We start from the raw sequence: 13,905 nt of genomic DNA on the forward strand, positions 1-13,905 counted from the left end.
GAATAGAATAGAATAGAATAGAATAGAATAATAAAATATAGAATGGAATGGAGTGGAGTGGAGCAGAGTAGAGTAGAGCAGAGTAAGAGTAGAGTGGAATAATAAAATATAGAATAGAGTAGAGCAGAGTAGAGTAGAGCAGAATAGAATAGAATAGAGCTGGAAGGGGCCTTGGAGGTCATCTAGTCCAACCCCCTGCTCAGGCAGGAAACCTTATAGTACCATTTCGGACAAATGGCTGTCCAGTCTCTTCTTAAAAACTTCCAGTGTTGGAGCATTCACCGCTTCTGGAGGCAGGTAGTTCCACTGGTTAATTGTTCTGACAGTCAGGAAGTTTCTCCTTAGTTCCAAGTTGCTTCTCTCTTTGAACAGTCACTAAACGAACCGGGTGTAAGTCGGAAACTTCCCTGTAGTTTTCCGAGTGGGGATTTAACAGCCGGATCTCTCTCTCTGTGTGTGTGTGTGTGTGCCTTCACCTGATGGGCTTTCCTCTCTCCCTGCAGGTTCCAGAACGAGGGGGGCTACGTCTTGTACCCCCAGATCGGGGACCGCTTGGACCTTATCTGCCCCCGCTCCGTGCCCCTCGGCCCGTTCTCCACGGAGGACTACGAATACTATAAGTTGTACCTGGTCCAGACCGAGCAGGCTGAGCGCTGTGAGATTCTGCACGCCCCCAACTTGCTCCTCACCTGCGACCGGCCCGAACACGACATGCGTTTCACCATCAAATTCCAGGAGTACAGTCCCAACCTCTGGGGTCACGAGTTCAAGTCCAACCAGGACTATTACATCATCAGTAAGCCTGCCCCCCTTTTTTTTCTGGGTGCATTTCTTTAGAGGCCGTCCTCGGCTTACGGCCGTCCATTTAGCGAGCGTTTGGGCTTCCCCCCCCCAAAGAAGTGGCTTATGGCCGTTTTTCTCACACTTACGACCGTCGCAGCCCGTGACCGAACTTCAGAGGCTGAGCCACCAGCTCCTGTTTATGACGGTTGCAGCGTCCGTCCCCCGGAGTCACGTGATCCTTTTTGGGGGGGGGCGGCCTTCCACACAGGGAATTCAATGGGGGAGAGCTAGTCTCGCTTAATGACCGTGTTGCTAAGTGAACCGCTGCAGCGATTCAGCTAGCAACTGCGGGAAGAAAAGTGGCGAAATGGCAGCAAAAGTCACTTAATGACCGTCTCGCTTAGCGACTGAAACGTTGGGGGTCAATTGCGGTCATAAGTCAAGGACTGCCTGTATTGGAAGAAGGGAAAAAAATTCGCTTTTAGATGAGGGGGTGGGCTTCCGCTCAAGCGTCGCCCGGGCCCCTCCCTTCCCCGTGGCTGCAGAATACACTTCCCAGAGTCCCCAGCCGGCCTGCTGCGGCTTCTCCAGCACATCGGGAAAGCTGGGAGGGGCAGGGACAAGTGATGGAGAAGTGAGGTTCCCCCCCCCAATCCAGCTGTGCTTCAACATCTGGGCATCCCTTGCAACGTTGCTGGGGGAAATTTGGGGGGGTCTAGTCCCAAAGGTGTGTGTGTGTGTGTGTGTGTGTGTGTGTGTGTGTGTGTGTGTGTGTGTGTGTGTATGGGTGGGGGAGTCCACAGAGGCCTCCCTGTTCGCCCCCCCCCTCCCTGTCACATTGTCTCTGGATGCCTGGGGTGGCCCTTCAGCCATCGCCATGGCAACCGTCTCCCCTGCAAATGTCGGCAGGAGCTGGCGACTTGGCAGTGGCACCACCGCCATTTTGCAGATTTGCACAGGTGTGCGCACACGCACACACACGCACGCACACACATGCAGAGAGGGAAAGACACTGGCAACGCTCCTGTCCTCTCCTAGGCACACCTTAAAAGGTTCCCCGGCCTGGCGGTTGCCGTTTTACAATTTTGCACGTTTGCATCGACACACATGCGCCACACACACACACACACGCACACGCGCACACAAACACACACACACGGCGACGCTTCTGTCCAAACGCACACTTGCCTTTTTGACGCTCCCCTGCCTCGTGGTTGCCATTTTACAGTTTTGCACGTTGGCACCAACACACATGCATGCGCGCTCAGACACACACACACACACACACACACACACACACACACACACACAGAGCGATGTTCCGGCACACCTGCCTTTTAAAAGGCTCACCCACCTTGTTGTTGCCATTTACACTTTTGCACGTTTGCACCAACACACACACACGCACGCGCACACACACATGGCGAGACTCCTGCCCAAATGCACACCTGCCTTTTAGACGCTCCTCTGCCTCGTGGTTGCCGTTTTGCAATTTTGCACGTTTGCACCAACACACACGCACACCGTTGCAGCCTCCCTGTGGGTCACGTGATCAAAATTCGGAGACTAGGGGCAACTGACTTGTATTTATGACAGTTTGAACCTCCCGGGTGTCAGCTGATCTCCTTTGGCGACTATCTGGCGAGCAAAGTCAGGCTCGCTTAGCGACTGTGTTGCTGACTTAACCACTGCGCTGATTCCATTAGCAACAGTGGCGGGAAAGGTGGTAAAACGGGGGGGCCAGGCTTCCTTAGCCACCGACTTGCTTAGCGACGGACACTTTTCGGGTCCTTTGTGGCCGTAACACGAGGACTACCTGTACACACACGATTGTGCGATGCTGCTGGCGGTGGGTAGCCCCCGTTTGGGGAGAGGGAGGGGCTGGAAGGGGGTGCCACCCCGGACGGGGAGGGGAGGGGGAAAAATCTCCTTGCAAAGGATTGTGGGGCCTGACTTTCAGCTCCTGCCCCTTTGCACACTCCGGGATCCATTCCCACATGCGCAAAGCTGGCACGGCTGCCCAGATGCCCGCTTCCTCTTCCTCTGTGCACCCCCCCAAGGAAGGAAATGCAGTGGGGGGAAAAAGGGGGGCTGCCCTCTCTGGAAGCCCCCCCCCTTGGGCACTGCTCGGCTGGGGGGGGGGTAGAAGAAGTCTAGACTCAGCCGAGGATCCCTTTAATTCAGTTTAAGAAAGGAGGCGGGTTCAAGCTCGTTGGCATCCCCGGCAGCCCCTCCCAACCTGCCCCACATCCCTTCGGTTGCCCCCTCCCTGCCTCCCATCAGCGCCCCGCAGCCACGTGCCCAGCACCGTGGTGCCAGGCTGGTGCCCTGTTGTGGTTGACCCACATTTTTTCCCCCTTTTGCAAAAGATTTTATGCGCAGCGGAGCATGAGGGAAGAGTAGCAGACAGCGGAGTGGAAGGAAGGGAGGGAGGGAGGGAAGGAGAGGGGGAGCCGGGCGGTGGGTGGGGGTTCCTGGGGGGGGGGTGGCTGGGCCATCTAGGGCAAAGAGAGAGGAGGAGGGATGGGGAAGCTTACCAAAAACATAATAATAATAATAATAATAATAATAATAATAATAATAATAATAATAATAACAACAACCCATTTCAAACAAATAGCTGCCCAATTTCTAGTGGCAAGTGGTTCCATTGATTAACTGTTCTAATTTTCCCAAAATTTCTCCTTCATTCCAGGTGGCTTCTCTCCTTGATTAATTTCCCTCTATTGCTTCTTGTCCTGCCTTCGGGTGCTTTGGAAAATATGTTGACCCCCTCCTCTTTATGGCAGCCCCTCAAATACTGGAATACTGTTATCATATCACCCCTGGTCCTTCACTTTGTTAGACTAACAGAATAACTGTGTTGGAAGGGACCTTGGAGGTCATCTAGTCCAACCCCCTACTCAGGCAGGAAACCCTATACCATTTCAGACAAATGGCTGTCCAGTCTCTTCTTAAAAACTTCCAGTGTTGGAGCATTCACCGCTTCTGGAGGCAGGTTGTTCCACTGGTTAATTGTTCTCACTGTCAGGAAGTTTCTCCTTAGTTCTAGGTTGCTTCTCTCCTTGATTAGTTTCCATCCGTTGCTTCTTGTCCTGCCGTCAGGCGCCTTGGAGAATAGCTTGACTCCCTCTTTTTTGGGGCAGCCCCTGAGAGATTGGAACGCTGCTATCCTGTCTCCCCTCATCCTTCTCTTCATTAAACTAGACATCCCCAATTCCAGCAACCGTTCCTTATATGTTTTAGCCTCCAGACCTCTGATCATCTTTGTTGCTCTTCTCTGCACTCTCTCTAGAGTCTCAGCATCTTTTTTACATCGTGGGGACCAAAACTGGATGCCAGATTCCAAGTGTGGCCTTACCAAGGCCTTGTAAAGCGGTATTAACCCTTCACCTGATCTTGATTCTATCCCTCCGTTAATGCAGCCCAGCACTGCATTAGCTATTTCTCCTCTCCATAGAGAGCTACGGTGAGCAATAGGCAAAGAGAAGGCTTGACCATGACAAAGTGGTTTAATGTCATCCTGACCCGGTTGCAAATCAAATTGCAAAAATGTCCTTTTTTTCCACATCGATCGCCACGAGCAGCATTTTTTTAACCTTGCGAAGACGATCTTGGTTCGTTCGTCCAGTACGAACTGGATGGAGATCAGAAATCCTTCATCCAAGTTGCTGGTTGCAATAACACCTCTTATAAAGGGGTATTGCTACTGCTTTGTAAATCCTTAGTAAGGCCACACCTGGAATAGCCCATCCAGTTTTGGTCCCCACATTTGGTCCCCCCCCCCAACAATTAACCAGTGGAACAACCTGCCTCCAGAAACAGTAAATGCTCCAACACTGGAAGTTTTTAAGAAGAGACCGGACAGCCATTTGTCCGAAATGGTGTAGGGTTTCCTGCCCGAGCAGGGGGTTGGACTAGATGACCTCCAAGGTCCCTTCCAACTTTACTACTACTACTACTATTATTATTATTATTATTATTATTATTATTATTATTAATTATTATTATTATTATTATTACAAAAAAGATGTTGAGACTTTGGGGGGGGAAGTGCAGAGAAGAGCAACTGAAATGATTAAAGGCCTGGAGACTAAAACGGTTGCAGGAATTGGGAATATCGTGTCTAGACAAAAGAAGGACCAGCAGAGACACGATAAAAGTATTCTAGTATTTGATGAGGGGGTCCACCTATTCTCCAAAGCACCTGAAGGCAGGACGAGAAACAACGGATGGAAATGAATCAAGGAGAGAAGCAACCTGGAATTAAGGAGAAATTTCCCAACAGGGAGAACAACCAGTGGAACAGCTTGCCACCAGACGCTGTGGGTGTTTCATCACTGCAGCTGAAGAAACAGCTGAAATGGGTTAAGGTCTCCTGGATGAGCAGGGGGTTGGACTAGATGACCTCCCAGGTCCCTTCCAGCTCCATTCTGATTCTGAGTCAGCTCGGCGTCTGTGGCGTGCGTTGGTAGCGTTCCTCTTCCTCATTCCTGGCACTCCGAGTCAGCCCTGCCTGAGGCATGCTCTGCTCCATCCTGGCGTTGCCTCAGATGCCCTGGCTTGGCTCCGGAGGCCCGGGGTGACGTCCTCCCAGCCAGGATGAGGCTGGCATTGGCACAGGGCGTGTCGGGACGGCCTGGCTGGCACCGGGATTCCTGCCAGCTCTGCAGGAGAGCAGCTGCGTTAAAACGCCTCCGGATTGCAGTGGCTCATTCAAGATCATGTGGGATCCGTGTCTGGACACATATTAAATTGCTCGTTTAAATATGAAATGGCCCCGAAGCGGTTGGGTGGGGCGGGCGAGGAGGCGGGCAGGTGGATGGATGGATGGGTGGGCATCAGAGTGCCTGGCGGGTGCCTCAGCCAGGCCATAAAATCCTTTTTCCACACGGAATAAGGGACTTTTTGTCCATTTTCGGGAATCTTTTCCTTGATCCTCCCCAAAAAAGTCAAGATCACGGCTGGGATGGTGCGAATGAGGCTCCGCCCATCTTTGACACAGCGGCCATCTTGACTTTTTTGACCCCCTCCGATCCTCCCCTTTCCTTGCCCTCTCGTTCCACCCAAGTGCAGTCCTCTTAGTCAAATAGTCCTTGACTTACAACAGATCACTTAGTGACAATTCAAGGGCACTGAAAAAAAAGGGATTTGGGAATGTGTTTCACACTTACGACCGTCGCGGCATCCTGACGGTCACGTAATTTACACTCGGATGCTTGACATTTACGACGGTCGCAGTGTCCCGGGGTCACGTGATGATCCCCTTTTGAGACAAGCAAAGTCAAGGGGGAATCAAATTCACTTCACAACGGTGTTGCTAATTTAAGCCCTCACTTAACAACAAGGAAGGTCGTAAAATGGGGCAAAATTCACTTTAACAACTGTGTCACTTAGCAACCTCAGTTTTGGGCTCAGTTAAGTCAAGAAGTACCTGAAATTCATTTCCATCGCTGTCCATCTTAGTAAATGGCACCTCCGGGCACGTCGTCATTCAAAACATATATTCCAATGAAAAAATATTAAAAACATTTTTTAAAACAATAAAAAAAAACCCCTGAAAGAAGCATTCAAACAATTTAAAAAAAAAACATTAACATGTCTCTGATAGTCCTCAACGTACGACCACAATTTACGTCGCTAAGGGAGAAATTTGTGAAGTCGGTTTTGCCCCATTTTATGATTTTTTTTTCTTGCCTCGGTTGTTAAGTGAACAACTACAGCCGTTAAATTAGCAACACCGTTGTTAAGTGAAACGGGCTTCCCCGTGGACTTGGCGGGTCAGAACGTCACAAAAGATGGTCACATGACCCCAGGACACTGTGACCGTCACAATTGTCAAGCATCCGAGTATAAATCACATGACTCTAAAGATGCTGCAACGGTCGTAAGAGGGAAAAGTGGTCGTAAGTCACTTTTTTCGTTGCCGTTGTAACCTTGGACGGTCACTAAATGAACCATCGTAAGTCGAAGACTGCCTGTACAGGCACGCCAAGACTTGCAACCGGAAATTCGGTCGTAATTCGAGGACTCGCTGGCATTTCGAAGCGGCTGAAGTTCCTAGACGGCGTTCAAGGGTGGGCCCCACAAACAGCCTGCTGCAGTAGCCTAGCGGTTAAATCTCAAACTCCTTTGTGTCTCCCGCAGCCACTTCAGATGGTACCAAGGAAGGTCTGGAGAACTTGAAAGGGGGCGCCTGCTTGTCCAAAGGGATGAAGGTGATGCTGAAAGTCGGACAGCGTAAGTGGTCCATCGGGGTGGACGCTACCACTGGTGGCGGGGTGGGGTGGCTGAGTGACCTGTGGGGCTTGGGAATCCTGGCCTCACTTGGGGGGGAGATGAGCTGGGATGGTGAGGCATCTTTTGTCTTGGAGAAGACCCAGTTCTTTTGACCAGAAGAAATGTAGAGCCGTGTAGAGCAGGGGTTCCCCAATCTGTGGGCCATGGCCCATGACCTCTTGGCCAATGGGCTGTGTGAATGGCTGGCCAGAGCATGCACTCCCCCCCCCCACTCGCACTAGTGCTGCCCTGAGTGTCGCACGGATGCTAGGCCGCCCTGGGTGTCACACGGATGCTAGGCCAATCCCGAGCGTCGCGTGGACACTAGGCCCACCCTGAGTGTCGCATGGACACTAAGCCCACCCCGAGTGTCGCGCAGACGCTACGTCCGCTCCGAGCATCGCTTGGACACTAGGCCCGCCCTGTCACATGGACACTAGGCCCGCCCCCAGTATTGCACAGATGCTATGTCCACTCTGAGCGTCGCGTGGATGCTAGTTTACCCTGAGTGTCGTCTGGATGCTAGGCCCGCCCCAAGCATTGCGCAGACGTTATGTCCGCTCCAAGTGTTGCGTGGACACTAGGCCTGCCCTGAGCATTGTACAGATGTTATGTCCGTTCTGAGTGTCGCGTGGACTCTAGACCCTCCCCGAGCATTGTGTGGATGCTAGGTCTGCCCCAAGCGTCACGCAGACGTTACGTCTGCTCTGAGTGTCGCGCAGACGCTATGCCCACTCCGAGCATCACGTGGACACTGGGCCCTCCCCGAGTATCGCGTGGATGCTAGGCGCCCCCTGAGCATCTTGTGGACACTAGACCCGCCCCAAGCATCGTGCTGGTGCAAGGCCCACTCCCAGTGTTGTGCGCGTACTTGCGCTGCCCTTGTTTGCATCATGTGTGCAAACGTGGCCCAAGCTGCCCCTTCTGTTCCCTCTAGGCTACCAAGCTAGAAAGATTGGGGACCTCTGGTGTACAGGTAGTTCCTGACGTACAGCTACCATTGAGCCCAAAATTTCGGTGTTTAAGTGAGACTGAGTTTTGCCCCATTTTACGACCTTTCTTGCCACCCTTGTTGTGAGTTGAGTGAATCTGGCTTCCCCATGGACATCACTTTTTTCCGTGACATAACTTCGAATACTCGCTTAACGATCTGTTGTAAGTTGAGGACGGCCTGTGTCTCAAACTTGGCATCTCAAAGATGGATGGACTTCAACTCCCAGAATTCCCCTTGGCAACCAGCTCACATTTAAGGCCCTGTTCAGTGTCCTGTGGTCACATGATTGTGATTTTTTTGGCTTTTTTTTTTGCCAGTTTCCAGCATTTATTTCCGATTTCCGGCGGAAGACACCCCTTGATGAAAACAATTGCTTAATGACCGCAGTGTTCGCTTAATGACCCCAATATTATGAAATCGAGTGCGGTCATTTAGTGACCTGCTTAGCGACCACTATGATTCACCACCGTCATTCCAGGCTCAATTGCAGTCCTACGTCAAGGACTACCTGGGTGTTCATACAGGATGCTCAGTTAGGTTCATTAAGGCAGCCGCATCTTTTGCGCGACACGATCCGCTTCAAGAGCCAGGAATTAACCTTGCCTAGTGGTTACGTGGGGTACGTGAACACAACTTCTTTTATCAGTTTATGGATCCTAGTACAGTCAACTTACAACAGCTCATTTAGCAACTGTCCAAAGTTACAACCGCACTGGAAAAAATGACTTAGTTTCGTTTTTCAGGCTTACGAACGTTGCGTCATCCACGTGTGATCAAAATTCAGTGGCAACCGACTCCTATTTAGGACGGTTGCAGTGTCCCGGGGTGTGTGTGTTGCTTGATCCCCTTTTTGCAACAAGCAAAGTCAATGGGGAAGCCGGATTCGCTTCCGTGGCCAGAAAAGTCATCCTATGGGGCAAAATTAATTTAACAACTGTGTCACTTAGCAACAGAAATGTGAAACTCCGTTGTGGCTGTTAGTTGAGGATGACCTGGATATACACCCAAAAAAAAAAAAAAAAATAGGACAAGTTGAGTCAAGGTCCTGGTGGGAATGGCAGCCGTGTGTGTCTGTGGGGTGTGTGTGGTTATGTTAAAATGGTGACTGTAATTGTGTCGTCAAAGCCACGTCCTTCTGCCTCCTCACAGAATGGGCAGTGCTTTGATTGTGTAGATATGGCTTTCCATCTTCACTTTCTTGATACGCTCACCCATTGGGTGTCAAGGAGAGGAACTGGGGGTGTTGCGTTGGGGTGCTAACCCTCTCTGCCCCACATTTCCCTTTGCCCGCCAGATCGCAACACGGGTTCCAAATCCATGCCCGCCACCCCTGCTGAGAAGGACCGAGGGATGCCGGGTGCCGCCGAACCAAACAAGGAAATGGTCCCAGGTAAGACCCTTCTCCCACCCCGCCCCGGGGGGCTTCTCTCTGTCCCCTAACAAGGGAGGCCCTTCAAATGGGTCATTGCGACTGCCGTCACCTTAAGCCAGCAGGGTTAATCCCCCGCGGTCTGGCAAGGAGGTTTCCGTCGTGATGTGGCGCCCGAACATTCCCACGGAATCTTTCTAGACACGCTCGTTGTCCTTCCTCCTTTCCCGTCTCTCTTCCTCCCGTTGTGTGCGCAAAGACAGGTAGTCCTTGGCCAATGCCTTTTTGTATAGCGACCGTTTGAAGCTACGGCAGCGCTGAAAAAAGTGACTTGCCATCGGTCCCCACACTTAACGACAGCTGCAGCATTCCCGTGGTTACGTGGTCAACATTCAGGCACGTTGGCAACCGGCCTGTATTGAAGGCAGTTGTAGTGTCCGGGGGGGGGGGGTTCCTGCGATTGCCGTTTGCAACCTTCCCAGCTGGCTTCTGACAAGTAAAGTTAATGGGGGGAAGCCGGTTTCACTTAACGACCACATGATTCATTTAACGACTGCAGTGATTCGCTGAGCAACTGTGGCACAAAAAAAGTCCTAAAATCGGGGCAAAACTCACTTGCTTAGCCACAGAAATTGGAGACTCAGTTGTGTCATACGTCCCTGGGCAGTCCTCAACTTACGACCGTAATGAAGCCTGGAATTTTTGTGAGCAATGGAGGCACCAATCCCATTTGTGGTCGTAAGTCGAGGGCCACTTGTGTTCCTCTGAGCCAAATCCCTTCTTTTCCACGAATAGGAAGATTAGGGAAGGAACTCAGCTGTAGCCGTAGTAGGGAAGAAGGTTGTTATTTCTCCCCAAAACCACAGAACCCATGTTCCTCAGCATAGCTCCGCCTGCATCTGGCCCCAGGGGTGACTTTCATGTCAGCTGAGATTGGAAATATAGCTAGGGCCGAAACAGTGGGTCCGCCTTCTTCCCCGTTTCCTATCTCAGCCTGGGTTGAGACTGATACTTTGGGGGTCCCAGGTAGGCAAGGATTGGGGCCCCCCGCAGGCTCCTGTTTGCCTCCATCCTCCCCTTTCACCAGGAACAGAAGAGAGAATTGGAGGGAGCAGAGCAGGGTGTGATGGGTCTTCAAATCTGAACCATATCTAGCAGGCTGTCCCAGGCAGATTTCTGCAAGGCAATTAGCTCAATTAATCAGAGTCGACAGATGTGAATGTTGTACTGAGCCGACAGTGGCTCCTTTGGGAGCTGACTATGCGCGGAACCCATTTGTACAAATGGCGAGGAAGTGTTTCTGCGTCCTCCAACTCATGGCGGTCAAAGAGGTTGGTTCCGTAGGAGCGAGACTGATGCCCTTTTTCCCTTTGCCCGCAGGACCCCCATCTGGAAATACGACCGGGAAAGTGGGTGGCGAGAACGGTCCGTTGCCCCAATCCAACGTACCCATCATCGCTGGTGCTGCTGGAGGAGCAGCATTCGTCTTGCTGGTGGCCGCGGCGGTGACGGGGGCCCTGTGTTACCGCCACCACCGGGCCAAGCACAGTGAGTCCCACCACCCGCCGTTGTCTCTCAGCACCCTGACCAGCCCCAAGCGAGCTGGCGGCGGAGGGGGCGCCAACAACAACGGCTCGGAGCCGAGCGATATCATCATCCCGCTCAGGACTTCAGACAGTGCCTTCTGCCCACATTATGAGAAGGTGAGCGGCGATTACGGTCACCCTGTCTACATTGTGCAGGAGATGCCACCGCAGAGCCCGGCCAACATCTACTACAAAGTATGAGGCGAGGGGGGGCTGAGCTGAGCCCCCGCGGGTGGCCTTGGAGCGCCGTGGTGGGCAGGCAAGGACATTCGGATTGGAGGGGACGCCACGGGACATTACCCTTCCTGCCCGTTTTCGTTCACCTCGGATGCTGCACACCGAAGGGTTCAATGCACAGGTGCCTGGTTCACCCCCAGTTATTTTGGGGGGGGACCCTGGAACTGATATGGCTGCTGCCACAAGAGAGGCAGGGACTCGTCTCTCTTCGGGATCCAGAACGAGAGATGCAACTCCTGTCTGATCACCTACGAGCGAATTTGATAGCGACAGCCCTTCCCCATCGATTCCACGGCAAGGTCCAGCCCGTGTGTGAAGCTTGGGCTCCCACCGGGGTGTGCCCAGCTGCCAAAACAGATTTGGGAGTGGAAGACGGAGAGAGCGCCCCTCCCTTCCTTTGCAATAATTCAATCTGATTGCCTTGTCCGTCTCTCTCTCTTCCGCTCTCGTCTCCCTTTGACAGTTTGCTCATGGGCCGTGCTGATAAGGTTAGACATACGGGGAGGGAGGGGTTAAAAGTAAGCCCCCTCCCAGCGGCTCTAAAAGGTTGCATTTGTTGTTAGTGCCACAAATCAAAACAAGGAACACTGCAGGTCTGCCTTATTCCCACCACCATCGTGTGACCCTCCCCAGGAGCAGCATTTCAAACGTGTTGTTTTCGTTTTGCTTTGTTTTTTTTTTTAACTTTGAAAGTTCGCACCCTTTTGGTATTTTTGCAACTGTTGCCTCTGCAAGATCTCTCCTTACTTTCCCTCGCGGAGGTTCCTTCAGGTTGTAGCCTTGCAGACAAAGGCACTCGTCCGTTCCCCAGTTGCAATTCTCATCCCCAATTGTCCGTTCCTCCATGTATGTGGGGGGGGGGGATGCACACGTGTGAATCAGGATGGGTGGAGATCCCCTTTGTCTCCCCACCTTTGGATGGGGAAACCCCATTGGCTGACAACAGAGCAATCCACAGGTTGGGATCTGTGGCTGGGAAAGGCATCCTGGTTTGTTTATCCTTCAGCAACCATTTTGGAAGTCTTTGATGGTTTTGCCGCTTGAAGGAGAGGACAAACAAAATGGTCCACTTTCCCACCCATCCACATCGGAAGCAGGATGGGGCGATGAATTCCTCCAAATTTTTAATGTCTCTCTCTCTCTTCTCGTGCCTCCCCCCCCCCATCGCCATTCAGGAAGGGATTTCCTCAACTTTTGATGGAGTTTTGACGAAGTGGCAACATATTGTGTGTGATGTTTAGTGGCACGCCGAAAGAGGCGGGACTTCTTGTGTTAGACTGGGAAACGTACGTGGCTCAACTTTCCTGCTTTTTCAGGGGAAACTGTGGTTTTTTTCAGCTTTAACAGATTTTAATTTTTATTTTATTTTATTTGGTTCTTTTGTTTCCGTTTTCTTTTTTATCTGAAACGTTTTCTTAGTTTTTCTTGGTGGAATTTTACTGTTGGACATTGTTGATTATAGACGTTCTCGTGCAACTGGTCTCAGACTCGTCTGGTTATTTCCTCCGATCTCCTCTCATTAAAAAAATAAAATAAAATAAACTGCTCACCGGTTCTTCTCTTGGTACCCTCCCGTGGACATTCAAGGAGCTGATGGTCTTCTCCGTGTAGAACGTGCAGCTGGGATAATTTTGTCTCCACTGGACAGTGAAGATGGGTGGAACACAAAGCAGCGGCAAATCCTCCAGAGTTTGGGTTTTCTGGGGAAAAAAATTGCACACTGGGGTGGGCCGTTCAGAGACACGCGCATTTGGGGAAGGGGTGCAAAGACATCTGGTGGGCAGGGGTGCACCTCAGCGCCTAGAGCCAGTGTTTTGTTTTGGAGGTCAACTTTTGGGGGGACGGGGCAAGAGTCTGAAGGCCGGCCTTCTGCACGTGTTCAAGGCCTGGAAGTTGAAACCAGAGCAAACACGGGGTGGGGGGGGGGAGGAAAAATCACTGGAGCCTCTCCTGAAAAAAAAAAAATTGCATTCTTCAAAACAAAGCTTGCCTTGATGCCTGGGAAGAAACGGGCGTGTGGTTTGACGTTGTTTGTCTGCCCTTTCAACGCCCAGCCTCGAAGTCAGTCGATCCGAAATGCAAGGGGGCACTCGCTGGGCATGGGGCAGCCACAGCCTCTCCTGGATCATTCCAGGTTGGCCCACCCACCCCCCAACAGCCATGCCCGCCCCTCACCCTCCAAAGCTGCTTTGGCCCTTCTTGAGCACTTCGACTGCAGCTTTGCACGTGATGAATTGTGACAGGCCGCTGCAGCGCTGCTGACTTCCCCAGGGCTACATCTGTCCCTCGTATCAGGGATCTAATGGAGAAGCTCCCTGCCCCCTCAACCATGCCTGGGCCTGCATTAAATAAACAGCAGCAAGGGGGAGTCTGTGGGGTGAGAATTTGGGGGAAGGGGTGATAAGGGAACGGCCAGACCACCAGCGCCAGCTTTGCAGAAAAGTGTCGTCTCCTGGCACTTCAATTTGTTCTGACGGCTAGAGGCAGGCGTGGCTCCCCGTTGGTTGTGTGTTGGTTGTTGTGTGTCCTGCCCCCCCCCCTCCCACTCTCTCCCTGCCCACCAACCCAACTATTTGGGGGCTGGTCTCTTCCCACATCCAGACACCTTGTCAGTGTTGGAAGGAGACGAAGACCTAGGAGATTATTTTGGGAACAGG

At 52.0% G+C, this 13,905-nt stretch overlaps 1 protein-coding gene across 1 annotated transcript in view; it reads left to right on the plus strand.

The window, feature by feature from the left end:
- Positions 1-12,795, plus strand: part of EFNB3 (ephrin B3) — a 64,358-nt gene extending 51,563 nt beyond the window's left edge. Inside the window, exons 2-5 of the mRNA XM_039337946.1 lie at positions 504-796; positions 6,931-7,023; positions 9,351-9,446; positions 10,806-12,795. Coding sequence (XP_039193880.1) covers positions 504-796; positions 6,931-7,023; positions 9,351-9,446; positions 10,806-11,212 — 889 coding nt within the window. The 3' untranslated portion in view covers positions 11,213-12,795. The remainder of the gene's footprint in view (positions 1-503; positions 797-6,930; positions 7,024-9,350; positions 9,447-10,805) is intronic.
- The last annotated feature ends 1,110 nt before the right edge of the window (positions 12,796-13,905 follow it).

This window comes from Crotalus tigris, unplaced genomic scaffold, assembly GCF_016545835.1.
Source record: "Crotalus tigris isolate CLP2741 ecotype Arizona unplaced genomic scaffold, ASM1654583v1 scf7180000017690.20705106771:4171800, whole genome shotgun sequence".
In the NCBI taxonomy this organism is placed as follows: domain Eukaryota; kingdom Metazoa; phylum Chordata; class Lepidosauria; order Squamata; family Viperidae; genus Crotalus; species Crotalus tigris.